Genomic DNA, 27,231 nt, shown 5'->3' on the forward strand with positions numbered 1-27,231 from the left:
TCCTTCTCTCTTCCCTGAGGCAGCTGGAGTGTTTCTGTCAGATCAAACACTGTCTGCCAGGGAGCCAAAGAGATCCGCAGTCACGGCCGTGGGGAGAAGGGCCAAGACTTTATCAAGGATGAGGACAGCTGACCTGTGTCTGGTCACCCCATCCATACACGGAAGCCTTTTGGGGCACCAGGCCTAGTGGGGAGGTGGAGCACTGGGGCCCCTTGAACGGCTCTGAGGGAAGAGAGCTAGAGCCCAGCAGAGAGCCAGAACCCCAAAAGGCCCTGGTGGGGTGGAACTGTTCTCTGCAGAGAGGAAGTCACAGAAGCTCGTGTTTTCTAAGGCGGAGAGACCCAGCCCGACACCCAGCGTCTGTTAGGGACTCGTGTGTGTATAGTCCCACAATTTCAGGATTGCTCTGGGTGTTTTCTGCTGCATGACAGTTCCGTGTGCCCAGTCATAAGGGAGGCCCAACCGGCTCTGGTTATCCTGGGATTTGTAATCCAGTGGCGGCAGGCAGAATCTTAACCTGCGGTCACAGACCTGTGCTCATTAACAGTCCTGGGCTTCGATGCCAGGGTGAAGGTGGTGTGCCCAGGGAAGAAGCTGCCTTCTCGAGAGAGCACAGATGAGGGGTGGTCCCTGTCAGCTCCTCCTAGTCTAGATGTCCCTAGGCCCGCCTGCCTGGGGAGCTACCCGGGTCCGAGTAGGACTGTGTCTCTTGGCTCAGTAGAGATGCCCCTTCCACACCTAAGACTCAAGGATTTGCCTCAAATGCCACCCATGGCCAGGTCTTTTTCTAGAGGCCCCAAGAAGGGGAACCTTTGATTTCTCTCGCAGCCCAGCCAACGGGGGCCGCACCTGCTCCGGCCTGGCCTACGACTTCCAGCTCTGCAATCCCCAGGACTGCCCCAACTCCCTGGCTGACTTCCGGGAGGAGCAGTGCCGTCAGTGGGACCTGTACTTTGAGCACGGCGATGGCCAGCACCACTGGCTGCCCCACGAACACCGGGACGGTGAGCTTCCTGGGGAGGGCAGAGGTGGGATTCGGCACAGGACCCCAGGTGGGGCAGGCAGGGGCATGCCTTGTTTTACACCTTTTGATCCTGCATGGGGCAAAGCTGTGGTGACCCTTGGGCCAGCAACAGGGCACAGGGCTGGCTCTGTGGCTGCAGGGTCCCTCTCCTGAGCAAGGGCTCTGGGCTGGGGGCAGGGCTCCTGTGCCAGGGGAACCAGAACCCTGGACATGTAGAGGATGCTGGGATGGAAGCTCAGAGGGTACAAACTCCTACAGTGATCATCTAGGGAACAAGGTTAGAGCTGCATGGTGCCACACCGTGTGGGATGGGAGCAGAGGTTGACCCTGCGAAGCAATCGGGCGACTCCTGATTGGTAGTTTCCTTTCTGTGGCTGTGATAAAATACCTCAACAAAAATAACTTAGGAAGAAAGGGTCTGTTCCAGTTAACAGTTCCAGGTTGCCATCCATCACAGCAGGGAAGTCAAGGTCACAGGTACCTGATACATACGGAGTCAAGTGCAGAGAGAATGGATGCATGAGCTCAGCTCTTTCTCCTTTTCATACAGTCCAGGGAATGGCACTACCCGATTTCAGGCTGGGTTTTCCCACGTTAGTTAAAGCAATGAAGACAATCCCCTACACACATGGTCTTAGGCCAACCTAGTCTAGACCATCCCTCACTGGGATCCTCCCCAGGAAATTCAAGACTGTGTCAAATTGGTAATGGAAATCAACCATCACAGCACCCTCTCTCATATTACTTTCCATTGTGAGTGGCTGAACTAAACAGGTGAAGCATTAAATGGCATTCGTGTCTTACAGAATTGAAAAATTGGTAGCTTTAGGCAGAGGAGTGCTTGATAATTTTTTAGTGCCCCCTCATTAGTAGGATACCCAGCTCCACAAATGTTCAAGTTCCTGTATAAAGGAGTGGTGTGTCTGTGTATACTACCTAACAGGGCGTAGATGCTATGAAAATGGTTGTTATTTAGTTACTTTACTATTGATGTGATAAAACACCATGACCAAGGTGATTTATCTGTCTATAAAGCATCTGCCTTGGCTTATGGTTTCAGAGGGTTAGAGTCCAGGATGGCGGGACAAAAGAACAGCCGAGAACTCACATAGTGATCTAAAACAATGAGGCCGAGAGCCAGCAAGCATGGGAGAACCCATGAGTCTTTTAAACCTAAAGCTCTCTATCCCCCAGTGACACACCTCTCCCAGCAAGGCACACCTCCCACTCTTTCCCCACACCTCCTAATCCTTCCCAAACAGTTCCACCAACCGAGGACCAAGTGTTCAGACAGATGAGCCATGCTCATTCAGACAACCACAGCTGTTCATCTGTATTAGCTAGAGGATAACAAGGAAATGTGTGTACAAGGTCAGTACAGATGCAATTCTTTTTCAAGTATTTTCAGTCTGTTGTGGGTTGAACCCACAGATGGAGGACATGATTACAAAAGGCTAGTTCTGTTCCATTGGAGTCTCCCATCCATGTGTGTTTTAAACACACAATTCCTGTCCTCTGCCCCAGGCACTGGGCAGGGATGGGGACTGGGTGTGAGTCTGGGGTACCAGTTGGAGTCACCTGCTTGTGCCTCACATGTGTTGATGATGCCTGCAGGGTTGAGGGGTGACAGAGGTGACGGGGCTGGAGGACACCCAGTCTGGTGACTCAGTGTATCAGTTGCTTCTGATAAAGTACTTCAGAAAGAGGGAAGTGCCAGGGGCTTGAGCCTGACTCGAAGAGGCTCTGGCTGCGTTTGGTTGATTGACAGTGGATCTTTTCTCTTTTTAATCAGCATCATCCACTAAACAAAATAATAGGCTTCACCGTGACACTTCAATGCATGTCTGTCACATTTTGATTATGATGCTCCTCTATTATCTTCTCCCCACACTAAGAATATATACACGGAGGGAGAGAATCTGCATATGTGAGAAAATGTGATACTTGTTTTTCTGAGGCAGGCTTAATTTGTTTAATATGATAAATCTCAAGTTACACCCATCTTCCTGAAAACAATGTAATTATCTTCTTCTCTATGTCTGAATGAAACTCGATGTGTACATGTCACATTTTCTTTATCCATTCCTCTGATGATAGATTCCTAAGCTGACTCCATACCTTGGCTCTTGTGAACAGTTTGGATATGCAGGCATCTCTAATGGTGTGCTGACTTAGACTCCTTTGGATGTATTCCCAGGAGTGGTACAGCACAGCACATGGGAATCATAGGTTTAGTTTTCTGAGGAACGTACACGATCCACACTGATTTCCACAGTGGCTGCACTCGTTTACACTCTGCAGAGTCGAGGGTCTCCATCAGGCAGGGCTGTGAGGATGGAAGATGTGGGCCATATACACATCCTGGTTGGATCAGTTGGGAAATCTCTCCCTAAGGCTTGATAGCACCAGAGTCAAAGTCTCAGAAGCCAAAGAGGTAGGAAGGAGGTTGCCATTACCTGTCCCTCTCTCTGTCATCCCAGAGCATAGATTTCAGGGACTGGAGGTAGGGCAGGTGAGTTCTAAGAATATAGGAATTTTTTTTTCTCTGGTGTGGTGCTCTTTTGAGAAGGCTCTAGCCTAATACCTTGCCACTTCCCTTCCAGCCAAGGAGAGATGCCACCTCTACTGCGAGTCCAAGGAGACAGGGGAGGTAGTGTCCATGAAGCGCATGGTGCACGATGGGACACGCTGCTCCTACAAGGACGCCTTCAGCCTCTGTGTGCGTGGGGACTGCAGGGTGAGTGCCATGAGGCAGCGTGGGCCGAAGTTCAGGGTTTCCACCTCCTGGGAGCCTCTCTTGTTCTGTTCAGGATCCACTGCCTAGGGAATGGTGCTGCCCGTAGTGGGCTGGGCTTTCCTACATCAATTTACAATCAAGACAGTCCTCCACAACAGACATTCTGGTTCTGGTGCACAGACACATGGGGGACAAGCCCTGTGGAATGTGGGATCTGGGCTCAGACTAAGCTCTCCGTGCTTACTAGGAAAGCCTCAGCATCTCCGGGCTGTTGTGGGGAGTGAGCAGGGTGTAAAAACAATGTCAAGAGCATCCTTCACCAGGCTTTGACTCTTAAGGATTTCCACCACCTCATTGTTGTTCCACTGGAACAAAGCAGTGGAGTCCCTCAGGGCTGCCTTGGGGGTGTGCTGGCTGGGTGCTCTTGGAGAAAGGCAGCGTGAAGGGCCGGAGGACGGAAGTGCTGTAACAGGATAGGCCCCGTGCTCTGTATGAACTGAGGCCAGGAGAGGGCACATGGCTCAGCATGGCCACCGCGTGGGGTCTGCCTCTCTCCAAAGCCCTTCTTCCCCCCTTGTCAGGGTGACTAAGAAGGGATATACAGATCCCGGCTGTGGGAGGGATCGGGTACTGTGGGTGTCGGGGGACTCAGGCATGAGCAAGAACGGGGTCTCAAAGGTTCCCTGCCCTCTCTTGCCCGGCAGAAAGTGGGCTGTGATGGGGTGATCGGTTCCCGCAAGCAGGAGGACAAGTGTGGAGTGTGTGGGGGCGACAACACCCACTGTAAGGTGGTGAAGGGCACATTCACGAGGTCACCCAGGAAGCAAGGTGAGAAGCCCATCGTCTGCCCCGGGGCGGAATCTCGACAGCACCTGGTGGGGCTACGGCCCGGATGCCCCCACTCTCGGAGGGACTCATGACTATTTGGGGCTTGGCGCTGTGAGAGGGTCGGGGGAAAGGGAACCTGACTGGGGATCTTGAGTCTAAGCCGTATGGATGTGGAGGATGGAGAACAAGGCCTGAGTTACAGATGGACCTTAGAAGCCTGGGGTCAGAGGCCCTGCCCACAAAGATCAGTCCCCGCAGCCCTCCAGGGGGGCTCAGCTGCATGTTATTTGCTCCCTCCCTCTCTCCTGCCCACAGATGGCTACCATCAGGACTTTCCTGAATCTAGCCCGTGGGGGACACCCACAAGCCTCATCCAAAACACAGCAGCCTGGTACTGATGCTGTGCTTCCATTTGACCCAGCACCCTATGGGTTGGCTGGCAGCAGCTGACCACATCTGTCTCTGACATGGAGACACGCCTGCTTCTTTGGTTTTCTTGTGAAAGGCCACAGACAAACATTGTAGGCCCTGGTGAAGAGCCGTGGGCCAGGAATGTCCTTGTGGGTCAGGTGCTCAGCACTGGCCTCGCCGCTCCTGCCCATGGGGTTCTGACATGGTTTCCAAATGGAGGGACTGAGGCGCAGATAGGCCATGTGGCTTGCCTGGAGCCTCCCTCCCTTCCAGCATGGCTGGGGACTAGATTCCTACCTAGATGTTCAGTGGAGGAAGCAGCATTGAGATACCTGGGATTTGAAGATGAGGAGAAATGCAGGGTAGGGCGTATCAGGCCTTTCCATTGAACCCCTCTCCTACCAAGTACAGTTGGGAGTGCCAGTGATGGAGCTGCCTTGGAGGGCAGGCCTCCCTGGAGCATGCACATTGGAATGGTTTCTTGTCTTCTCATCTGACTTCCTTCCTACCCCCAAAGAGTACGTCAAGATGTTTGAGATCCCCGCTGGAGCCAGACACCTGCTCATCCAGGAGGCCGACACCACCAGCCATCATCTGTGTGAGTCGGAGCCAAATGGCTCGGCATCTGTGAGATCTGGTTCTTCTGGGATGGGCAGAGTACCAAAGGTCAGAGCAGAGTACCGATGTAGCTGGAGTTTTCCTGCTTTACCCACAGTCAGGACAAATCTCTCTCACCTGCCAGTCCTACAGCCGCTCAGACCCAACCAAGTAAACACAGAGACTTATATCACTTATAAACTGGATGGCTGTGGCAGGCTTCTTGCTAACTGTTCTTATATCTTAAATTAATCCATTTCTATAAATCTATACCTTGCCACGTGGCTTGTGGCTTACCGGAGTCTTCACATGCTGCTTGTCATGGCATGGCGGCTGGCAGTGTCTCTCCGCCTCAGCCTTCTGCTTCCCAGAATTCTCCTCTCTCCTTGTCCCACCTACTTCCTGCCTGGCCACTGGCCAATCAGTGTTTTATTTATTGACCAATCAGAGCAATTTGACATACAGACCATCCCACAGCATACCGAAGCTCAAAAGCTTGGATTGTGTGGCCAGGTCCTGAGATCAACAGTCCTGACTGACAGATGTGCTTCAGCCCTCGTCGACCTGTCCCAGTCCACTTCCTGGGCTTTCATGCATGCATCTTCTGGGGGAGGTCAGAGCTGGAGATCAGAGGGCTCCCCTGGCAGCATCTGCAGCCCTATGTCCCAGACAGACTGTGTTCTTCCAGTTTGCAGAAGAGTGGAAGACCACCCTGTCCAAGGGGCACTGGGATAGGCAGTAGGTCCCATGCAGAGGTTAGCCTGGTCTCTACAGAGCAAGCAAGAGCAGGGTGTGACTCCCAAAGCAAGTTGGGCAACTATTGGCCAAGACAGAGCCCCCAGTGGCAGCTGTGGGGGAGGCAGCTGGAAACCCCCCCTCCTACCCACTAGTAGCAGATTGAGTGCTCCCGTTTACCATTCTCAGCTGTCAAGAACCTGGAGACAGGCAAGTTCATCTTAAATGAGGAGAACCACCTGGACCCCAATTCTCGCTCCTTCATTGCCATGGGTGTGGAGTGGGAATACAGGAATGAGGATGAGAGGGAGACGCTGCAGACCATGGGCCCACTCCACGGAACCATCACTGTACTGGTGAGTCCTGTGCCAGCCCATGGGTGCACACGGCCCCAGGAAAAGATGGGAGCCCTGGGACGCCCAAGCTCCCTCTGCATTCTTCAGCCTTTGCTCTCGGCAGCCTCTTTCCCTGCCACGGTCTCCACCTCCAAGTCAGCCATGAGTGGGCATGGGCCCATGCACCCGGGCTCTGCCCCCTGCGCCAGCCCCCGCTGACTGTGGGCAGGCTCCTCTCTAGAGGTTTCCACGTTTTCTATTTGAATGACGTTCACAGTTCATACCATCAGACCCATGAGCCTCTGCTGTTGCGCTGAAATTCTCATACCTGAGAGAGCAGAAACCAGTCACACACTGGACCTTGTGACCAAGCAGTACTGGTTCTCAGGTCCCTGGGTGTAGGATCACAAGGCTGCTCCTGGCTATGGAAAATCCTGAAGGGGCTGGGTTTTCAAGTCACTTCAAGATTTTTAGTTTTAATGAAGTGCTGGAGTGATAGAGTTTATTTACTCAAACCAATGAACACACTGAGCCAGGAATGGTGTCGGACACCTGCCATCCCAGCCCAGGAGACACAGCAAGGAGATTAAAGCAAGTTTACACAGCAGATTTCATAGACCATTTAAGGTCCACATAGCAAGTTCCAGCCAATGGGCCAACTTAACAAGTCCTTGTCTCAAAAATGAGGGTGAGCTAGAGAGACAGGGAAGGCTGGAGATAAGGCTCAGGAGGTAAGAGTACTCACTGCTCTACCAGAAGACCGGAATTTGTACCCCAGCACCCACAGCAGGCAGCTCACAAATGCTTATAACTCTAGCTCCTAGGGACTTGACACCCCCTTCAGGCCTCTATGGGCATTGAATGAGTGCACGAAAATAAATCAATAAAGTGTAATTTAAAAAAATTTTTAATGTAGTCTGTGAGATCCTAGCTCTATATAGATTCTCCATAGTGGTTTAATCTTCATAAACATGTCATACAAAAGTGCATTGGCTGCACCTAAACTACAACCAGTACTCACTGCCTCCATCAGCATCACCAGAGGCTTACACCACATCCCACAAGCCAGGAAAAAGGTCCAAATTTCCAATTCTTAAGTGTTGTTGTAAGTTGTGAAAAGCCACTAAAGATGACCATCGTAAGTCAGGGACTGTATCTCCTCTGGTTGTCAGTCTATCTGATGCCTCTAAGTTGGCTATAGAGGGGGGATGAAAGCTGGGCGGACATTCTCATCACCATGTTGGGGTGGGTCCAGGTGATCCCCGAAGGAGACAGTCGGATCTCACTGACATACAAATACATGATCCATGAGGACTCGCTCAATGTCGACGACAACAATGTCCTGGAAGACGACTCTGTGCGCCACGAGTGGGCCTTGAAAAAGTGGTCTCCCTGCTCCAAGCCCTGCGGTGGAGGTGAGGGGGGTTCTCACTGCTGGGGCTCTTGGGCTTGATTGGAGGGGGGATACCCCTGGGTTGAGACTCAGTGTGAGCCTAGAGGAGGTTGGGGCTGGTTGAATGGGCTTCCCAGTGAAGTTTCCTGGGCCAACAGTGTCCAGTGAGTTTGTCCTGTGACAAGTATGAGAGTGTCCGGGGGAACAGCACAGCAGGACCTCCATTGGAGTCATCAAAGGCTTAGCCTAGCCTGGGAAAGGTCCATGAGTTGGGAAGGGCAGGTGCTTGAGACATCACACAAAATGCAGCCAGAACGGCCTGTAGGGTTTGGGTCACATCAGCATGGATGGCATTAGTATGTGGCTAGTGAGGCAGCCTGGTGGGAGGCTGACATGTGAGTGGGCCAGGCAGCAGTACTAGCAAGACTCCAGAGCCCTGGGGACACTTCTGGGGAGCCCCCTTCCCTAAGTCTACTCAGAAAAACCCCTCAAGCCTGATCAATCCAGAGTTGGGGGCCGGGAGAGAGAGAGAGGGAAAGTGGACTCTGCTGACCTCAAAGAATTCGACGAGGGGAGGGGGACCCTCATCCTGAGCAATGTACTCTCAGCTTCTGCTCTGCCTCGATGGTTCCCCATCTCCACACCCCACCTGGATCTCACCAGCAGACCTGCCGGTTCCTGCTGCATATGCCAAGGTTCTGTCTGCCCTCTGGTCCAGTACCATCCTCCTGCTGGCCTCTGTGGACCCACTCTAGGTCCAAGAAAGACCTTTTAAAGGAACGAATCAGGGCTGGAGAGGCAGATCAGTGGTTAATGGGCTTGCCTTGAGGGCATGGGCACCAGAGTTCAGATCCCCAGAACCTATGCAGAAGTGGGATGGGCATGGGGCCTCTCCTATAATTCCAGCCTTGGAAAGCAAGAGACTAGGGGATTCCCCAGAGCAAGCTGCCTATCGATACTAACCACATTGGCAAGCTCTAGATTTGATTGTGAGGCCCTGTGTCAATAAATAAAATGGAAGAGGAATCAAGGATGATTGTTGACGTGAACCTCGGGCCTCCACAGATCGCACACATGCACACACGCACGCACGCACGCACATGCACATATACAAGTGGAAAGCTAAAATAAAGGTGTGGACCAGACCCCTCCCTGCCCTGGGTTGTAAACACCTCCAGTAGCTCCCTCCTTTTGTGAGACAAAAGCTAAAATTCTCCCTGTGGCCAGCAAGGCCCGGCCAGCCCCTGGGCACACTGATGTTCCATGCCTTCCCTCCCCGTCTTGGCCTTGCCAGCCTTGGGGTAGTGTTTGTTTTCCGTTATTGTAATGAACCCTTGAGATAATCAGCTTATAAAAAAGAAAACTATTTCCACTCACAATCTTGGAGGCTTTGTCCCATGGCTAGTGGGTCCCATTGCTTCGGGCTGTGTTGAGGCGGCAGACCATGGCAGGAGCAGATATACATCAAAGAAGCTGCTGGCTGCCCTACCTGCCTAGGCCAGCAGGTGGCTGGGAAGCAAAGAGAGAAGGGGAGGACTGGATTCCCAGTCTCCCCTTTGAAGAGCACACCCCCACACCCCCAGTGACCCTTAACGGCCCCACTCCCTCCAGACAGTACTGCAGGCTGGAGACCAGGCCTTTTGCATCCTTGCCTAATCCACAGCTAGTGCTTTTCCTGAACACACAATGCTTCCCTGGGGGAATCTGCACAATCTCACTGCCCCCTCCCCCGCCCTCCATGGGTCAGTGCCACTTAATCCTCTGCTAGAGCAGGCTGCCTGGCTGTGCTTAGATTCTCTTGTATACTCACTCGCTAGGTACTATGGAAATTCAGGTTCCTGGTGTGGGGTGCCTTGCACTGTAGGAGGCTGAGCAGTACCCCCCCCCCCAGCCTCTACCCACTCGATACCCTAGATATTTCCCGCTGTTCTGGGGAAGAACAGCACTGCATTGAGAAAGACTGCAGGAGCCGGTGATAATAAGGAGCCACGCAGACCAGGTTGCCCCGTGTTGATCAAATCCTGATTCGTCTCAGCCCCCAAGATAGAGCAAATGGCCGAGTAATGGGAGGGGATGGGGTCATCCCTGTGACCCCAGAAGCCATCAGGGCCCGCATTCTTGCCCTCCCTCTGATGGGGTGAAGGGGGAGTTCCTTGCTAGGTATCTCCAAGGCTCCCTCCTCACCCTCCACGCCATTTCAAGGGCAAGGAGAAACAGAGCATGGTGGCACAAGCCTATCCTCTTAGCTACCTCGGGCTGCAGCGGAGGAATTACAGGGTTGCGGGGAACACTGGGACAAAGAATGAGTTCAAAGCCAGCGTGGACTGTATAGGAAGACAAAAAGCAAAGAGGAGGGAGGAGAATGGGGGGCTACTACTGCTGGTGGGGGCCCCACCTCTCCAAGCCCCCTTGGGGGTCCCACTGCCCCATTGAGCCCCTTCAAGCTCTCTGTCTTCAGGGTCCCAGTTCACGAAGTATGGCTGCCGCCGGAGGCTGGACAGCAAGATGGTCCACCGAGCCTTCTGCAGCGCCCTGGCCAAGCCCAAAGCCATCCGCCGAGCCTGCAACCCTCAGGAATGCTCCCAGCCTGTGTGAGTGCTGGGACGGGGCCACGGCCCTGGGGCTCACCCTGGAGGGAGGAAGGAAACCGGGCGTCCCAGAGGCCCTGGGCCTGGCACCTCATGGGGTGTTAGGCTTCTCACCCACCATACCATACATAGGTGAAAGGTACAGGCCCACTTCTGATCCACTGACTGGAAGCTCCATGCGCATCTCATGAAAGACAGAAAATGTTAACACTTAGGTGGGGAAACTGAGGCCCAGAGGGCCTGGGCTGTATTTGATGTTTCTAAGCAACAGAGCTGATTCTCAGACCTTCAGACCCGGGCAGGATGCATTTCTGGGCCCAGGTCAGGGAAGGTGGCTGGGTTGAGGGACTCCGCAGTGCTACTGAGCTTTGCTAGGGAGGGTTCATGGCACCATCAGAAGATGAGACTGTGGTCAGGATAAGGACCCTGAGGGAATAGACAGGTGGTAAAAAAACCCTTTAGGCCACCAACCCCAACAGAGCCTGTCAGACCCTGACAAACGCGAGTATCTGAGCCTCAGTTTCCTCTCCATGCAAGCGGGCCCATGAGGCGGGTGCTTTTGTGAAACGAGAAAGAGCTTCCGTTGCAGGAGAGAACAAGCTGACATCTCTGTTCTCATTGCCCACCTGGGCCGCAGCCAGACTGGTTCCCTGACCACCTGCCACTCTGCCCCGGCAGGTGGGTCACCGGTGAATGGGAGCCTTGCAGTCAGAGCTGTGGGCGAACCGGCATGCAAGTGCGCTCCGTACGCTGCATTCAGCCCCTGCACAACAACACCACCCGCTCCGTGCACACCAAACACTGCAATGACCACCGTCCTGAGAGCCGCAGGGCCTGCAACCGTGAGCTCTGCCCTGGGCGGTGGCGGGCTGGGTCCTGGTCCCAGGTAAGCCGTTCTCTTGGCCCCACGCCCTTGACCCCGAACTGAGCTTGGATAAGTCTGAGATAGACAGCCATTCCAGTTTTGATAGAACTCCTGTCTCCCCAGGCCACAGCTCAGGTTTCAGGGCACCGTGGGAGCCACAGCATGGAAGTCCAGGGTTTCCATCAGGGAACCAGCTACATGGTGATGGACCTCAGATCCCAGAAGGATGGAAAGCAGATATTTCGCATGCATAAATTGCATTGCTGGTTTAAGCTGCCTAGTAAAGCTGGTACAGCCTGCCCCAAGGCCTCAAGCATGCAGGAGCTTTTTTTTTTTTTTTTTCATCACTCACAACCTTCCAGGAGTTAGGTCCCCAGAAATTGCCCATGAGCCAGTCCTCAAAACAAGCTGTTGCTTAGGAATGGGAAGATTTTGAGACTCCCAAGTCGACTGAGTTGACTCTCCCCCACATTCACGGTGAGGATGCAGGACTAGGTTGAGTGAGCCCAGTGCCAGGAGTCAGGGTATGAATGCACTCTGGTTCCTCCCCAGGGTCATGAAGTGTGGGGTGGGGGGCTAGAGGGTACTGGAGCCTTGTGTTTGGGGAGAAAGTTAGAGGAGGGACCGCCCAAGGTTCCGGGACTGGATCAGAGAGGTTGCAGGAGCCCCAGTTGACTACAGGTTTTCCTGGGCATCCTCCAACTAGAGAAGTGTATTAAACCGTTTTCCATTACCATAATGAGGTACTTGAGTACCTTCTGTGGGGAAGGTTGTGGGCAGATATATCACTTTTTATTCTCTTCATATAGTGGTGTTGCTTGCCTCCATTGTCTAAATTAGCCTAGCTCTACTTTGAAGTTGACACACAAAGTCAAGGGTTTCTTTATGGCATCCTCACACACATGTTCTAATTCACTTCCTGTAGCTTGAGTTTTCCTGCCTTGCCCACAGTCAGGACAAATCTTTGTCACCCCAGTCCACAGCCGCTCAGACCCACCAAGTAAACACAGAGACTTATATTGCATACAACTGTATGCGTGCAGCTTTTGCTACTGTTCTTATAGCTTAATTATCCATTTCCATAAATCTATACCTTGCCACGTGCTGTGCTTACCGCATCTTCACATGCTGCTGTCATGGCGGCGGCTGCAGTGTCTCTCTGCCTCAGCCTTCTGCTTCCCAGAATTCTCCTCTCTCCTTGTCCCACCTACTTCCTGCCTGGCCACTGACCAACCAGTGTTTTATTTATTGACCAATGAGAGCAATTTGACATACAGACCGTCCCACAGCACTTCCCTTTCCCATTGCCCTCCCCCCTTTTTTCCTCTTCCCAAATAGTACCCTCGAGAGTGTCATGACCTTCACACACACACACACACACACACACACACACACACACACACAGTTCCACATATGGGGAGAAACGGAATTTGTCTTTTTGAGCCTAGCTTATTTTTACTTAATAGAATCTCTAGCTCTATCAATTTCTAGCAAATGCCATGATTTCCTTATGGCTGAATAAAATTCCACTGTGTAGCATCTAGGAAGACGGCTCTGGTGATTAAGGCACTTGTACAAGCTGGAAGACTGGAGTTTGGATTCCCCAGCACCCATGTAAATGCCTGCTAGGCGTAGCAGCCTGCCTATAGATAGTTCTAGAGCTCAGAGTCAGAGGTGGAATCCCAGGAACAAGCTCACTAACCAGGTTAGCTGTGTTAGCAAACTCAGAGTTCCGAAGAGAAACCCTGACTTGATGAACGAGGTGGAGGCTGGTCAAGAAAATTCTGGTCAGTCTCAGACCTCTGCATGCACGTGTGTACCCATTCATGTGCACCTGCACATCATATATGTCCCCGTTCCCCCCCCCCCCGCAAACATGCATATGTGGACCACTTTTTTTCTGCGTGCATTGTTGATGGACAGGTAGGCAGGATCTGCTTCCTGGCTAGTGCAGATATAAACACAGATGTGGAATGTTGACTTAGAGTCCTTTGGTTATATACCTAGGAGCGATGGGTCATATAGTAATTCTGTTTTTACTTTCCTGGGGACTCTCCATAGGGATTTATGGCAGTGTAGGCGTTTCTGTATAAAGAGACTTCTTGAGTTCATGGTTTTGAAGGTTTAAGGACATGGTGCTGGCATCATCAACTTTACCCTTGTGAGGGAGGATCTTATGACATATGGCACCATGATGATATACATGGGAAAGGGATCCCACGGAGAAGCAGGCAGCCAAGGCCCAAACAGGTCAGGAGAAGCCTCCCACTAGGTTTTGCTCCCCTTCCCATTATCACCACAATGAGGACAGAGCTTCCAACACACAAGTCTGGAATGACATGCTCAAATCATATCCACACTATGGGAGGAAGGGAGAACCCAGAGGTATTGGCATCGCAGTAGCCCTGAGAAATGGGCATGTGCACTCTAGGACAGTCCCTATGGGACAAGACCCACCTTCTGCCCCACACCATCTCCCATGGGTCACCTGCCTGGGGAGCATGAGGCTCAGTATGGGAGGTGACCTTGAGTAATGCTTCTGTACCTACAGTGTTCAGTAACCTGTGGCAATGGCACCCAGGAACGGCCAGTACTCTGCCGCACCGCCGATGATAATTTTGGTGTCTGCCGGGAGGAGCGGCCTGAGACAGCAAGGATCTGCAGGCTTGCACCCTGTCCCCGTAAGCCCTGTGACACCCCTGACCCCCAGCATGCGACAGCCTAGTAGAGGGGAGTGGGGGCCATAGTGCAATCAAATTCTGCTTTTCTTCCAAAATGGCCGGGCTTGCCATGGGTGAACTTGAACTGGAGCACTCCCAGCCAGGGCTGAGACTTTTCCTAGAAAGAAATAGGATGGGGGGCATGGGGCGGAGGGTTGACACATGGGTGTCCTTGGACAAGTCCTAGTGTGCACAGAGGGACGAGTCTCAGCCCATCCCTGCCTTCATGGCCTGATATTACAGCTCTAAACTCCAGTGACCCACAGCACAGCAGGACTCTGCCAGCAGGCATGCGTAGCCTATGCAACGGAGATGCCAGTGTAGGAAGGGGATGCCCATGTGGGTAGAGGGTGCCCTGTGTTCTCTGAGAACAACAGCCAAGACCACTGTGCAGATGCCTGGTCCAGTATCACGTGTGTTTCAGCATCTTGGTCCACACAGCAACTCAGGGCTAGACTCTGTCCCCGCTCTTCTCTTCTCAGAGGACAGAGTACAAGAGGTCAGGTGACAGTCCTGGTGGGGGTGGCAGGATTGGTCATCCTCACCAGGTTTCTCCAGGACAGAGCTTGAGTGCCAGGGAACCCCGAGTAAGGTGGGGTAAAAACAGTGAAGGAACAGGACACGGATTAATAGGTGGACGGGTCTGAGATGGGCAACTGGAGAGACATTGCTGGGTCTGAGGATGCAGACAGGCAAGAGACTAGACCAGTTTATCCAAGAACAGGAACCATGCCCTCCTACTGCGCTGGGCCCCAGGATGCCTGGAGACGAGCTGCTTTGCTCTGGATGTGCTGGTAGTGGTGGTGGTGGTGGTGGTGGTGGTGGTGGTGGTGGTGGTGGTGGTGGTCCTTAATGGTACTCTGGCAGCTGCAGCCTCTGCTTTTCCTTCCAGGAAACATCTCGGATCCCTCCAAGAAGAGTTACGTGGTTCAGTGGCTGTCCCGGCCTGACCCTGACTCACCCATCCAGAAGATCTCGTCAAGTAACCGACCCGTTTATAACTCTGCCTCTGCCCTCCAGTGCATGCCCTGCGCCTTGTGGAGCTTGCCTTGGGCTCCCCTACTCTCTCTCTATGGAAAGCTTCCCTGACTCCTGCTGAGCGCTCTTCTGGGTGAATCTGTTTTCTCTGGGCCTGTGTGCTCGGCCTGCTCCTCCAGAGCTAGTACCACTTGGTGGCGGCAAGCGGAGCGAGGGCCAGCCTCCAGGAGGCCTGGCCTGGGGACACTGGCCTCTTGTCAAGGGGCCAGGACCTGGTTTTGTGATGGCTTGTAAAGGGGCAAAGATCTGTTGTGGTGCCGGAGGGGCCTGAGGCCACTGTGCGAGTGTGACCACCTCGCCATGGCGACCGCCTCATTGGGCCACATCCCTCCAGGCTGAAGCTGCGGGTCAACTCCAAGGGGAAGTCAGCCCCGTCCCCTTTCAGACGCCACCACCATTGAGGTGAGGCCACAGGGGTCTCTACGGTGTGCGTTTTTTTGCATCTCCTGTGCCGGGGTGACAGACCCCAAGTTTCCTGCGGTGTCAGGGGCTTCCCGGCTGCTGCTGCTGTCACTGCTGCTGTTGTCCTTTGCTGAGTGTGTCCTTTCTGACTTGTGAAACTATGGCCTGCTTCCGTCCGGCCTTTGCACCCGACCTACACGGCCCTTGGCCCCCACCCCCCTGTCCTCTCATATGGAGGAGGAGGCGGGGAGACATGTCCCTGCAGTGGGACGTCATGGACACACCACCGCCTCCATTCTCTGTCTTTTTGCTCCAATGGCCTTTTTCTTGTCGTGTGCATATGACCCGTTCAGAGGATTGAAAGTGAGATTGATTGATTGACTGACTGATTGACAGATGTGGATGTGCCTCACCTACCAGTGTGAACAACTACAGAATACCTCAATTTTTATTGCTTTTTTTTGCTTAGAAACACTATGTAGAAGATGCCTTAAAGTTGAAAGCTAACAGAATTGGCTGCTAACTCCAGCCTCACACGGGGGATGTGATCCGGGTAGGAGGCAGGCACTGAAGATCTAGGGGGACCCCCACCCATTTTTGCCCACCTTTTGCCAAGGGTAAGGTTTCTAAATCCAGATGGCCTCGCTCCCTCTCTGAACCATCTGTGTGCGAGGGGACTCAGCGGGCACTCCATCTGTCTCCGACAAAAGGGGGTCCTCCTCTGATGCCCACCTGGCCAGATGGCGCTGACTGTTTTGCGGAGACTCCCACAAGGAGCTCCCCCAGCGCGGCCTTACACCCAGAGGGTGACCTTACACCTGGGTCCTTAGCCGTGACTAATGTAGCACTCCCAACTGACAGTCCCAGCAGCGCCCCCTGGCCCCGGTCGCCTTCATCTGTTAATAACTAATTCCTGCTGGACCACGCAGCCAAGCCTCCTCCTCTCCCCCTTGGCACTAATTACTGTTATGTAAATAATTGGTGTGTAACTGCAAATTAATCTTCTCACGACTGTTAACTTCCAACTTTGACGAGGCGGTGTGAGTGACCCGTGTGGTTGCAGACGGTGCAACACGGTCCTGGGCATTTGCCTCCTGTCTGTACGCACTTTGGTTTATCAGGGATATTTTATTAGTATTTTGTATGTACTTAATGACGTATTACGTAGGTTTCGTTGTCGCCATTGCTTTTCTGTTCTTTTCTTCTTTCTTGCTTTCTCTCCATGAGACATTAGTGTGTGCCAAAGTGACTGTGAAAATGACCTTTTATTCTTAACTAATGATGGAAAGACCTCTTGTCATGCATCCCACAAATAAACTCAATAAAAGTTCAGTTCAACTGGGAGCTTGGGTTTGGTCAGCTGGCGGCTTGTTCTCGTCACCTTCCTGGCAGGCCACACTGAGGCGTCATGTGGCACCATCCAGTAGCGTTAATCACCTGGTTTCTGGTTCCAGGGGACTTCGTTGCCCCCCACCCCGCCCCACCACCCCCTGCCCAACATAGATCTTTCACTAACACACATACCAAAGAATTTTTCAAAGTAGGGCTGTTGCTCTCCACCTTGAGTGTGGGGCTGCCAGTGCTAAGTGAGGACCTTTGCAGAGATGTCTGGGTTTTCTGCTCCTAGGTGCTGCCTGGCTTGGCTTCTTCTTTTCTTGGGAATCAGAGCAGAAATGTGAGGTACAGGTTATGTCTCCTGAGCCCCTGTCAGGTCATTGTCCTGCCTTGAGATGGGGGAGGGGTGTGGTCTTGGAAAAGCAGGGCAATGGTTGTGTGTGTGTGTGTGTGTGTGTGTGTGTGTGTGTGTGTGTGTGTACATGTGCACAGCCCTGCCTGACTCTACCTCCTAAGTTCTGCTCTCAATAGCCACAGGGCCTGTGTCCTCTCACCTACTAACAATGACCAGGCAGTGGGTCAGGGTTCAGCAGGGACTTCCTCACCTGAGGTCTATCTTGTCCCGTGGGTGGGACTCCTGCCCCATGCTCATCAGTGCTAGGGAGCGGTAGGAAAGGTCAGGAGGTACTGAGAAAGGACAATCGGAGACAGCCCAGCGTCTAAGAAATGGGATTGGCAGCCCAGGCTGAGGCTCTGGACTCCAGAGATGTCATAGGAGCTGTGGTTGGGTCTCCTGCCCACAGCTCTGCCTGTTAATCAAAGGAATCATAGCTGAAGAGAAATGGGAGTCCTGAGGATACTTGTGTCCCACAACACTGCATCCCTCAGTCCATCTCTCCAGAGATGAGTCAAGATCAGCTGCCCTCTAAGGAAACCGTTTATTAGTACCCCTGATGGCCCAGGATGCTACCTGCACAGGGCACATCTAAGGCCCATGATGGAAGGGAAAATGTTACTTTATGAATGAGTTTCATGAGTTTTGAATGATGAAATGGGTTCGTGAGCCCATCACTCATTTGGGGTGATGTGTCTGCTCCCACCAAGCGATCCCTCCTGCTTCTCTTTACCCTTTATGACATCAGGGAGAAATTCTTGCTTTGTGCCTTTCCAACATCTGTTACACTTTACTTTCTAACTTTGGCTTCTGTGCAGAACTATCCCCCTAAAGATTGGTGAATTTCAACTCGATTTTAAAATTGACTTGGCTTTTTCTCTGTATTCATATTTGAAGTTACTTATGATATTTGTCTTCCACAAGTATCGATTTCCTCCTAAAATAAGTGATGAGTTTTAAAAGGCATTCAAGAAAACTACTAACAGGAAGCAATCAATAATCCAGATAGGATTCGTATACCACCAAGACTGGGGAGGGCACACGGGTGACCATGTCTCCCATCAAGTGCTAACCAGGACTGGCCATGCTTAGCTTTTAAGGTGACTTTATGAACAATATGTACATTCCCAATGGTTTATCATCATTCCTTGGAAGCCAATTGTTTTGGCCACCCATGGTGGTGCATGCTTTTAATCCCAGCACTTTGGAGGTAGAGGAAGGCAGATCTCTGTGAGTTCAAGGCTAGCCTGATCTACATAGTAAAGTCCTATCTTAAAAAAAAATCCAAGAGTTCTTGCTATTTAGTTGCCACTGAGAATGGAATGGAAGATCAAATATCATAAAAATCAAAATTATCTTGGCAACCTTTCACCAGCCAGAGCCTCAGGACATAGTTCAGCCTGCTGGAAGTGTAATTGACAGCTCCTTTATCTAGAACTGTCTGGTCAGCGATATTGTTTAAAAAGACACAACCACTGGTGTAGTTTCAATAAGGATTGTAAGCACCCCTTGATCTTGCAGATGGCTACATCCTGGGATAAAATGGTCTAGAATTTCCCTATAATATGTGCAGCATCCTCCCAAACACTTTGCATTACCCCCAGGTTCCACATAATTCCCAATACAATGTAAGGACTTTATAGATGGTTGTTTTACTGTGTTGTTTTTTTTGAATAATGACCACAAAGGAATCTGGTTCATATAGTATTCTTCCCAAGTCCTGTCCATGGTTAGCTGGATCCAAGGATGTAGAGCCTGTAGGCACAGAGGGCTGATTGACATGTTTTTCTTGGTTGTTATTGGTACACCAAGCTCTTAAGCCGTGATTTGTTTTTGTTTTTGCTTTTTTTTTTTTTTTAATTCACTCATTGGCTTGTTTTAATTTTTCAAAAGTGACGTTGTGTAGTTCAGTCAGAGGAAATCAGACAGAGAAATCTACCTGGTAAGCCAAGTGGAAGGGGGGCATCCTGAGAAGGGGATTCAAACTCTTAGGGCTGTCTCCATCAACTGAACATTACCTTTGGCCAACCACTAATCGTGGGCTACCCTTGACCCAGAGTCAAGCAACATTTTCTGCAAAGAGCCAGACAACAAATACTTTAGGCATTGGAGCCCATCCAGTCTGTCACAGCCATGCCACTGTTGTTACAGTGGGAAAGTGGCCAATGATAATAAATGTGGCCGTGTCTCAATAAAACTTTATTTATAAAGCCAGGTAAAAGGATGGATCTGGCCATGGCCCTGTATAGCTTCCTGACTTCTACAGATAATCCCTGAATTGGTCTGGCTGTTGGGTTAGTCAGCTTCTAGCACTGTGATAAGATACCTGATACATCAGAAAAGTTTAATGCAGCGGGGCCGTGGCTGGATGGAGCAGTGGCCCGACAGGATATATCAGATAAGTTTGGGTAAGTGTCCAAAGACCTGCACAAGTCTGCGTCTTTAGTCTCTGACAGAAACACCTTGGGAGGTCAGCTCAGGACAGTGGCACACAGTGAGGCTCTAGCTGAGGGGAGCTGAGCTTTAGGGGCTGGTTCTTTTAGGTTGAATTTCATTATAGTTACTACTTGTACATTACCACAGAGTCAAATCCTGCCACCAAATTACATTGAGGTTCCACTGAGATGTGGAGCATGAAGATCCGGTTAAGTCCCGTTCTTAAGGTTGAACTTGGAGTCTCTCTGAAGAACAGAAAGTCTCATTTCTGTCTCAACCTTCGAGACACACTGAAAGAGCAGGTTCTGCTAGGGATTGCTGGCAGGAGGGGAGCACTCCAGGCGGGGGGTGGGGGGGTCTGTGGATGCCGCCCTGCTCAGAGTCTTGGACCCTGCAATTCCACTGACTCTCCACACAAGCTCACTGCCTCTGCGCTGCCTCTGGACTCTGCCACACACCTCCTCCGGCAACCTGCACGCGGCGGCGGCGGTGGGTCCACGCCCCCTCCCCGTGTCCTTTGGTTATTTCTCCCACTCTTCTCTTTCAGAGGGCCAGTGCCAAGGCGACAAGTCAATGTTCTGTAGGATGGAAGTCTTGTCTCGCTACTGCTCCATCCCCAGCTACAACAAGCTCTGCTGCAAGTCCTGCAACCCACCCCACAACCTCAGCAGCACGGGGGACGCAGGCGGGGAACCTCCCCCCGGGAAGCACAACGACATCGAGGTGTTCATGCCCACGCTCCCGGGGCCCACGGTCGCTCCGCCGGGGCAGCCTTCGCCAGGGCCTCCCTTGGAGGTCCCCCTTAACGCCTCCAGCCTCAATGCCACGAGGATCACCCAGAAACCAATGCTGTGGATGTCCCCTACAAGATCCATGGCGTGGATGAAGAGGTGCAGTCTCCCAACCTGATCCCGCGACGGCCGAGCCCATATGTAAGGACGAGGAACCAAAGGATCCAGGAGCTCATTAATGCAGTGCAGAAAAAAGAGAAGGCCGGAAAGTTCTAATAAAATGGAAAGATTCGCATCAACAGCTTTTTCCCCTTGCTTATAGATATATTCCATGGGATGGCAAATCCTGTGTTGTGGGAGACAAAGCCAAAATTCCTGCTTCCAGAAAGGTTTGGAAAATAGCACAAAAGAATATATATGGGGGGGGGGTTGCATGTGACAATCAGCCTAACATGTATTTCCCAGGCTAGGAATGACCTAAATCTTGTGGTGGTCTTAGGTCTAGAGTGGAAAAGTTCCCTAGTTTCTATCAATGTTGGGATGTCATGAGGGATGACTCCCAGAGAGAAAAACTTACTAAGCAGTGGTTGAGAACCTTCATTTCCTTAGTGATGAGCAGTCCCCGGCCCAAGGCATGAGACCACTGGGGACTTTTAAGAGATTGATTGTCAGGTTGAGTACATTGAAGTGGAGGTCATGAGCCAAAATGACCTCAGAGGCCAGGCAGATGATTGGATAAGTGTGGTAGCTAGTAGAGAGAGGACTTAACCAACCAGAGAGCAGCGCCCACCTAGGGCTGTTGGTAGCCTCCAGCTGTAGCTGCCAGTGTGGCCTGTGCTCCTTCCCTACGAGCCTGGCCTGGCCAGGCAGACATCGGGGTTTCCTGTACTCAAAATTTTTCAAGTTGTAGGGGTGGGAGTAGAAGATGACCTGGGAGTTTTAGGTTGAGTTTTAGCTGTAACCTCTAGTCTCTGTTTTAATTGTTAACTAGTTGTCTGGTGCAGTTTCAGCATCTGGTGCTCATGGTGGGCAGTGTTTTGATCTCAGCTGAGCATGGGTTGTGTACCCATCTAGTTCTTTCCAGAAAAGTGATGAGACTCCTATAATGGGGGATATGAGTTCCAAATAGAAGCCTTGGGTCAAAGGCAGCAAGGACTTATCTCTCTCCTTTCCACTCACCTTGGCCTTGCTTGCTGCCTCCCAGGTTCTGGTGGAAGAGCCCTAGTATTAGGCTCTGGCCAGCCTGGGCCAAGGCCCCAGAGAGGAAGGATGTACTCCGCATGCGCTCTCCTGGGATGACCAGCATGTGGCCCAAGACCCAGGATTCTCCCTTTCCTGGGATCCCAGTATTGCCACCTGGGTGGTGAGGTGCCAGGCTCTGGGTCCTCAGGTTCAGAGGATGGGTTTTGCCTATAGTCTGACCTTGCCCTTGCCCATTTCCCACCTTTAGAAGGACTAGAACCTGACAACATGGCCTGCAATAGGAAGTATCAGGTGGGGGTGGAAGCCCCACTTTGTCTTTTTCTTTAGAAGCTTAGATAGCCTTTGTTTGTGGTAGAGTGATGTTTGGTGAGCCGGCTGTGAATGGGGGAAAATAAAAGGCAGTAGGTGGGTGATAGGAGGGTGGTGAGCTTTGGCTCCTATTCACTGGCACTTTGTGAGCATGCCACTCCAATATCCCATATGGTAAGAGCCAAGGGTACATTAGTTCCCTGGCTGGGCCTAGCCTAACCATAATTCTGAGACTTCTTGTGTGTAGGAAAGTTCTAGAAGCTCTGTGTTCTCACCCATCGTAGATCTTAGATCATTCTTTCTTATTGATAACCCCCAGCCCTGCCAATCAGAGTTAAGAATACTAAGACTTGAATCGATGCCATTGTGGCTAACCCTCCATTGAGTTTCGAGGTGTTCAGTATGCTTGTGTAAATGTGTGTGGGGGGGGGGTGGCGGGGGGGAGTTGTCTATGTGGATGGTCTGGGAAAGAAGTCAGAGCACAGAGACCAGCTGGACTAATGTTTAAGACAGTGCTTAACTTTCCTCCCAGAAGGTGGTCAGACACCCCCCCCACACCCATTCCTTGCCCCCACATCCCACACATACTCCTACACTGCCCCAGCTCCCAGAGAACCAAATTGGAAAAAAGTCCTTTGACTATCTCTCCTAGTACGTGGTTGAGAACAGTTCTGCTTCCCTGCCTCCTTGTAAACAGGGAATGAATCCCATGGCTGGCCCTCATTTATTGAATCCAGGTCAGCTGGGTTTACTCACAGGCTGAAGAACTGAGTATTTCCTGTCTTTGGTAGAATGAGAAGGAACATTCTAGACTAATAGTAGCCAGGATATGGCTGAGTTACCCATTCTAATGGTTGTGATATAGAAGCCCCATGTGGGACAACCCCAGCAAGACAGATGCCCTGAGAGAGATGAGGTCCCACATGACATCCTTGGTGTCTTGGGCCGTGGGCCTCCAGGTCTCTCTGGAGCTAGTGGTGCTCACACACCTCTGCCCAAGGAACAAACCGTGTCCACCGGGCTCAGAGAAGCTGTGAGTTCCTGAGCTTGGGACGATTTGGAGAATGGACTTAGAAGCCACCCTGAGTTTTCAAAGCAGCTCTTATTTCCAAGGCATCCTTGTAGTCCTAGAGGCAGATTAGGTGTCCTCTAGAAGTTTCCAGCACCATGTTGTCACCCAGACTATCCTACATCACACAGAAAAAAACTTCGGAGGCACCTGGGAATCATTTTTTATTCTTAGGAACAATCAGGCCACATTTGAAGAAAGCCCTTAGAAAATCCCATGGAATACCATATATAAGCCTCACATTTGTATTTTGAGAGTTGTCTTTTTGGGTCTGTTTTAAGTAGATAAATGGTGCTCAATACCAATGTCTTTGTCCGAGGTAATATTCTGACTCTACTCCTGTGTGACAGGCAGCCGCCGAATGGAGCCAAACACGGTGCTCAACTTAAATCACAAAATTTTATCTGACAACAGCCATTGATGCGTCTTTGTTCTGTATAGTAAAACTTGACTCCTTACTTTCATAACTTATTAAAGTGTCTGTGGTTTTGCAAATCATGACCGTGTTGGTTCGTTACCTTGACTACACTCATCTCCAGCCTAAACTTGGGCAGAAGAGATGTGTCACATTGGCAAGCCAGTCTTGGCAACGAGCCCCCAGGCTCCTGGGGCAGGGGGCCATCTAAGAGCACTGGCTGTGGCTGCTTAAGTCAGCACCTCATGGGGGAGAAGGGCATCCTCTTCCAACTTGCCTTGGGATATGGCTTAGCCAAGAGCCCCACCCACCTTCCCAATCATCGTGACCCTTTTTCCTATGATTAGGGTTTCCAGGAGAAAATACTAGCCATTGAGCTAAATTTGACATCCAGAGGAAACAGGAACACTTTGTAGTATAAAATAAGAGACACACAAAAAAATATGGAAATTTTTCTGGAATTCAAATTTAACTGAAAGTCTTGCATGTGTATTTTCTAAATTTAGGCAGCCAGCAGCCAACCTGTAAGCAGCATTACACTTAGAAAATATTTGCTCTCATCCACTTGTGTGCTAGCCATTATTGGGGAGTGGGGTAGGGAATTGAAGGGCAGACTCCTGTATCTACTTGTGTAAAATCTTTGGGGTGTGTGTGAAAAGAATATGTAGTTGTCAGCTGTTGGGAGCCACATATGAGGAATGTCCCCCATATTTCAAAAGCCTTGATTTGTTATTCTAATAATTTCTAGCTTCATAGTATCTCCTTGTATTAATTTGATAACTCCTAATAACTTCTGATTGTAGTTTTATCAATTTCTACCTCTTTATAAAATCACAGCCACTTCACTATTTTGAGGGTCACTTTGGGACACATGCAAATGTCTAGTTGATATTGTCCTCTTGGTGACATCATCCAACGATGATGTGACCAAATTTGCTTCTGGAAATGACTTGAGATTTTTCCCTTGAAGTTGGGGGCTTTGTGACCTTTCTGTGGTAGGAGGTTACATAACGACACATATTCTTTTGCTTTTAGATTTCCCACATCTAGGCATTTGTGTGAGCTGTGTACACAGTTTTTAACACTAGCTTTCTGTTTTAAAAAGATTTATTTTTATTTATGTGTGTGAATACCACATGTGTAAGGCCTCTCGCAAATGTCAGAAGAGGGTGTCAGATACCCTGGACCGAGGTACAGGTGGTTGTGAGCCCCCTGGCCTGGGTGCTGGGAACCAAACTCTGGTCCTCTGGAAGAGCAGCAAGCACTCTTCTTACCACTGAGTCATCTCTCCAGTCCTTGTTCTGAGACTCTTCCAGAGCACATCATATAGACAGGCTGGTCTCAAACTTAATAGAAATCCACCTGCCTCTGTTCCTCAGGTGCTGGAATTATAGGAGTGTGCTCCCATACTCAGATCAGTCTAACATTTTCCAATCAAAATCTTCATTGACACCAAGGTCCTCTCTCCTTCTTGTGTGCTCTTTGTCTCGACTTCTCCATTCTTTCTCCTCTCTCTTATCTTCTTTTTGGCCATGTGCTGCCCCTACCCCTAATGCCCATTTCTCCGGACACACCTGTGAGATTATTCAGCTTCTAACCATACCTTTGAGGGATTATGTTGACTGGCTTAATTGAGGTTGGAAGATCCATCCTAACAGTAGTAGCACCATTACCTGGGACTGTATGAAATGAAGGGTGAGCAGAGCATTGGCATCCTTTGCTGTCTGCTTCCAGGGTGTAGATGTCACGTGACCAGCTGCTTCTGGCCCCTGGCCCCCTGACTTCCCTGCTGTGATGGACAGAACCCTTGAACTGTGAGCCAAAATAAACCCTTTCTCCACTAAGTTGTTACAGGAAGAGAAACTAAGACAGAGGAGAAAAAATATCTTCTTATGCTATTGGCAGAGAAGAAAAAGGTTAGCACTTTGAAATATGCCTCAGCTTGGTCTCTGAAGCAAAAGCCTGCCTCCAAGAGCAAGGTGTTACTGGAAACATTTTAATCAGAATATGATCATTAGACAGTTCCAGCTCTTTCCAGTCTCCTCTCTATGGTAAGAAGAGGATAGTATATAGCCATGCTATCCTGAACATGGCCAATCTAATCTTTTTTTTTTTTTTTTTTTTTTTTTTTTTTCGAGACAGGGTTTCTCTGCGTAGCTTTGCGCCTTTCCTGGAGCTCACTTGGTAGCCAGGCTGGCCTCGAACTCACAGAGATCCGCCTGGCTCTGCCTCCCGAGTGCTGGGATTAAAGGCGTGCGCCACCACCGCCCGGCTTGCCTTGGAAGACAAGCAGAGTCAGGCCTGCTTAGAGCTTGGATGGGAGAGGAAGGAAAGGAATGCCTACGTCAGAGCCCAGGTCTCAGCAACTACAAGTCTGAGATTCTATAGGAAGATTATCAGAGTCCAAAGATGACAGAGATGCAAAACCCAAAACAAGAGAAAGGGCGAGGAGAGGGAGAGAGACAAAGAGAATAAATGAATGCATCTTCTTAAACTGACAATGAAATACTTACCATGACAGGCCATTCTGAACCTCAAAACATAGCTCAGCAAATAACAAATAGAAATAATACAAACTCTTAAACAAAAAACAGAACTAAATTAGAAATCAGCTCGGAATGTCTTCTGATACTTTGAGGTTGAACAATGCACTTCTAAATTATGCATGGGTCAAAGAAGTCTCAAAAGAAATTAAGGTTTTTTTTTTTTTTTTCTGATTGGGGAGGGGTAGCACATGTGCATGTGCAAGCCACAGCCTGCATACAGAGGTCAGAGGACAACCTCAGGTGTCTGTCTCCACCTTCCATCTTGTTTGAGACATCTTGTGATGCTGCATAAGCAAGACTAGCGTAGCTAGCTTGAAAGCATCTGGGATTCTCCAATGAGGACCAGTGGCTCTCTAGGAACCGTCTAGGCCTTTGGTGATAGACTGGGGAGGCTGAGGCACTCAGCTTCATGGACTATTGGGTTCTCAGCCTCCCTGGTGTGAGACAGCTATTGCTGAACTACTCCAATTCTATCATGAAAGCCAACCTAATGGATTCCCTCTGAATACAGACTCCATTCTGTTGGTCTGTGCCTCTGGAGAATGCTAATACAAATGGACTAGATAGCTAGAGTGAGACCAATGTACGCATGGATCATGGGGCCACCAAGATTTTGTGGACAAATCACTTTCCCGAGCTTCCTTTTTCTGACACACTCTATCCCAAGAGTCCCTTGTCCTCCTGACCTTCTGACGAGAAATCCAAGGCTTTAGGGTTTTTTCTCTGCCTCTTGTCACATCCACATCCAAGCACAAGTAGAAAGAAACAGTGAAAATAAAGTGACGAAGACCTTACTGACCACTGCTGGCTCACAGTTCCTCTGGCCAGAAAGAAGGGTGAGAGCTCAAAGATGTGATTGGCCTGTTCAGCCACCACTGTACCCCACAGAAATGCCCAGCATGCCAGATGTTTTGCTTCAGATGTGTTTCCTTCATTAATCTGCTTGCCATTATTTTTCAGGGGATCTGAACAGCTGGCCTGGGTATTAGGTGCATTCAGTAGGAGAGATGGCAGAGCATGCTTACTCCATTTAAAGGGGAGCCAAATCCACCATTTCCACTGATTACAAACATTCTCTGAGGATAAGAAAGGGGGATTCTGGACAGGAACCTCACATTCA

The 27,231-nt window shown here is 50.7% G+C and overlaps 1 protein-coding gene across 1 annotated transcript in view; it reads left to right on the forward strand.

The window, feature by feature from the left end:
• Positions 1-23,648, forward strand: part of Adamts2 (ADAM metallopeptidase with thrombospondin type 1 motif 2) — a 208,763-nt gene extending 185,115 nt beyond the window's left edge. Inside the window, 12 exon segments of the mRNA XM_037201169.1 lie at positions 829-1,004; positions 3,628-3,761; positions 4,466-4,589; positions 5,518-5,598; positions 6,522-6,688; positions 7,923-8,082; positions 10,519-10,651; positions 11,327-11,534; positions 14,065-14,194; positions 15,126-15,215; positions 20,386-20,661; positions 20,664-23,648. Of these exon segments, the coding sequence (XP_037057064.1) occupies positions 829-1,004; positions 3,628-3,761; positions 4,466-4,589; positions 5,518-5,598; positions 6,522-6,688; positions 7,923-8,082; positions 10,519-10,651; positions 11,327-11,534; positions 14,065-14,194; positions 15,126-15,215; positions 20,386-20,661; positions 20,664-20,845 (1,861 nt within the window). The 3' untranslated portion in view covers positions 20,846-23,648.
• Positions 23,649-27,231: the final 3,583 nt, after the last annotated feature.

This window comes from Peromyscus leucopus, chromosome 8b (assembly GCF_004664715.2).
Source record: "Peromyscus leucopus breed LL Stock chromosome 8b, UCI_PerLeu_2.1, whole genome shotgun sequence".
Classification (NCBI taxonomy): domain Eukaryota; kingdom Metazoa; phylum Chordata; class Mammalia; order Rodentia; family Cricetidae; genus Peromyscus; species Peromyscus leucopus.